Source organism: Phytophthora parasitica (genome assembly GCF_000247585.1).
Source record: "Phytophthora parasitica INRA-310 unplaced genomic scaffold supercont2.109, whole genome shotgun sequence".
Classification (NCBI taxonomy): Eukaryota; Oomycota; class Peronosporomycetes; order Peronosporales; family Peronosporaceae; genus Phytophthora; species Phytophthora nicotianae.
The window spans coordinates 72,459-73,501 of record NW_008649095.1 but is presented as its reverse complement, the minus strand read 5'-3'; the positions used below and the strand labels follow the sequence as shown (position 1 = coordinate 73,501).

Sequence of the window (1,043 nt, the reverse complement as noted above, 5' to 3'; positions counted from 1 at the left end):
TATAATACTATTGTACCGGTGTGCACTTTACGAGTCTTTTAAGATAGGTGGACAAGTATTATGTTTAGTTGGACGTGTGCCGTCGTTCAATGGACTTGTAGCGATACCTGAGTGCCTTCTGAGCTAGCAAAGCGTTGCTCTTAGAGCTAGTCGGATCTGTTGCGAGCGCCATGAGATGCTCCAGTCTGCTCTGGTATCGGTTGTATTTGTCTTTAAATTTCACGCCTTGAGCAGTGACGACCACACTGGTAGACTGGGGGCGCTTGGCAAGAGTAGAATGCAGCTCGTTATCGCTCCGAGTTGGTCGATCATTGGGTTCTTTCTTCACTTGGTTCCCCAACAGTTGAAGGTTGTGGCCTTCAGATAGTGAGCGTCGTCGTGGAAATCGACCGGATGTCGGAACTGACGGACCGCTTTGGTTCATTGTGGCAGTGCTGTGAAGAGCTCGTGGTTAATGTTATAGTGACTCACTGGAGTAGACATAACATTATTGCTGAGTCGGAACGTCCTTGAGTCCTTTAGCGGCGTGGTTGAAGACGACTGGGTAGTTGGGTCGCGAAACTGTCTGGGGAGACTTCTTAACCAGTCAAGATCAGTGGTATACACAACTTTTCCAGTGTACAGGGTCGCCATTACAGCTTTCGGCATTTGATTGCGTGCGTCCAAGTTGCGTAAGCCCGGAAAACGGGCACAGACCAACGGTTAGACTCAAGTCGGAAACGCAACTCGTGATCTCGTTTGTGTCGAGTTGGGAACGCAAGAGGGCTAAAGTTGAACTCTTATATTGGCCAGGGTTGTGCGATGGATGAGCAACGTTGCTGAGCAACCTCGATAGATGCCGTATGGGAGCAACGGAACGAAGCCTTGTGCAAGGTTAGAAAGTCACGTCATCTCGGTGCCTTCTGGCCTTATCGCTGAATTTACTCGGTATCTCCCATGCCATCACCGTTTGCGTGATGGCATCGGTACTCGTCTTGGTTTTGCCATGGCATTGATATATAGAACAGTAGAATACGGTGTTGATTTGGAGTAGGATCAACCCC

At 49.1% G+C, this 1,043-nt stretch overlaps 1 protein-coding gene across 1 annotated transcript; it reads right to left on the bottom strand.

Moving 5' to 3' along the window:
- Nucleotides 1-760, bottom strand: PPTG_19259 (hypothetical protein). Its single transcript, XM_008917639.1, has one exon. It carries the CDS (start codon nt 422-424, stop codon nt 65-67), a length of 360 nt encoding a protein of 119 aa, XP_008915887.1. The 5' UTR covers nt 425-760; the 3' UTR covers nt 1-64.
- Nucleotides 761-1,043: the final 283 nt, after the last annotated feature.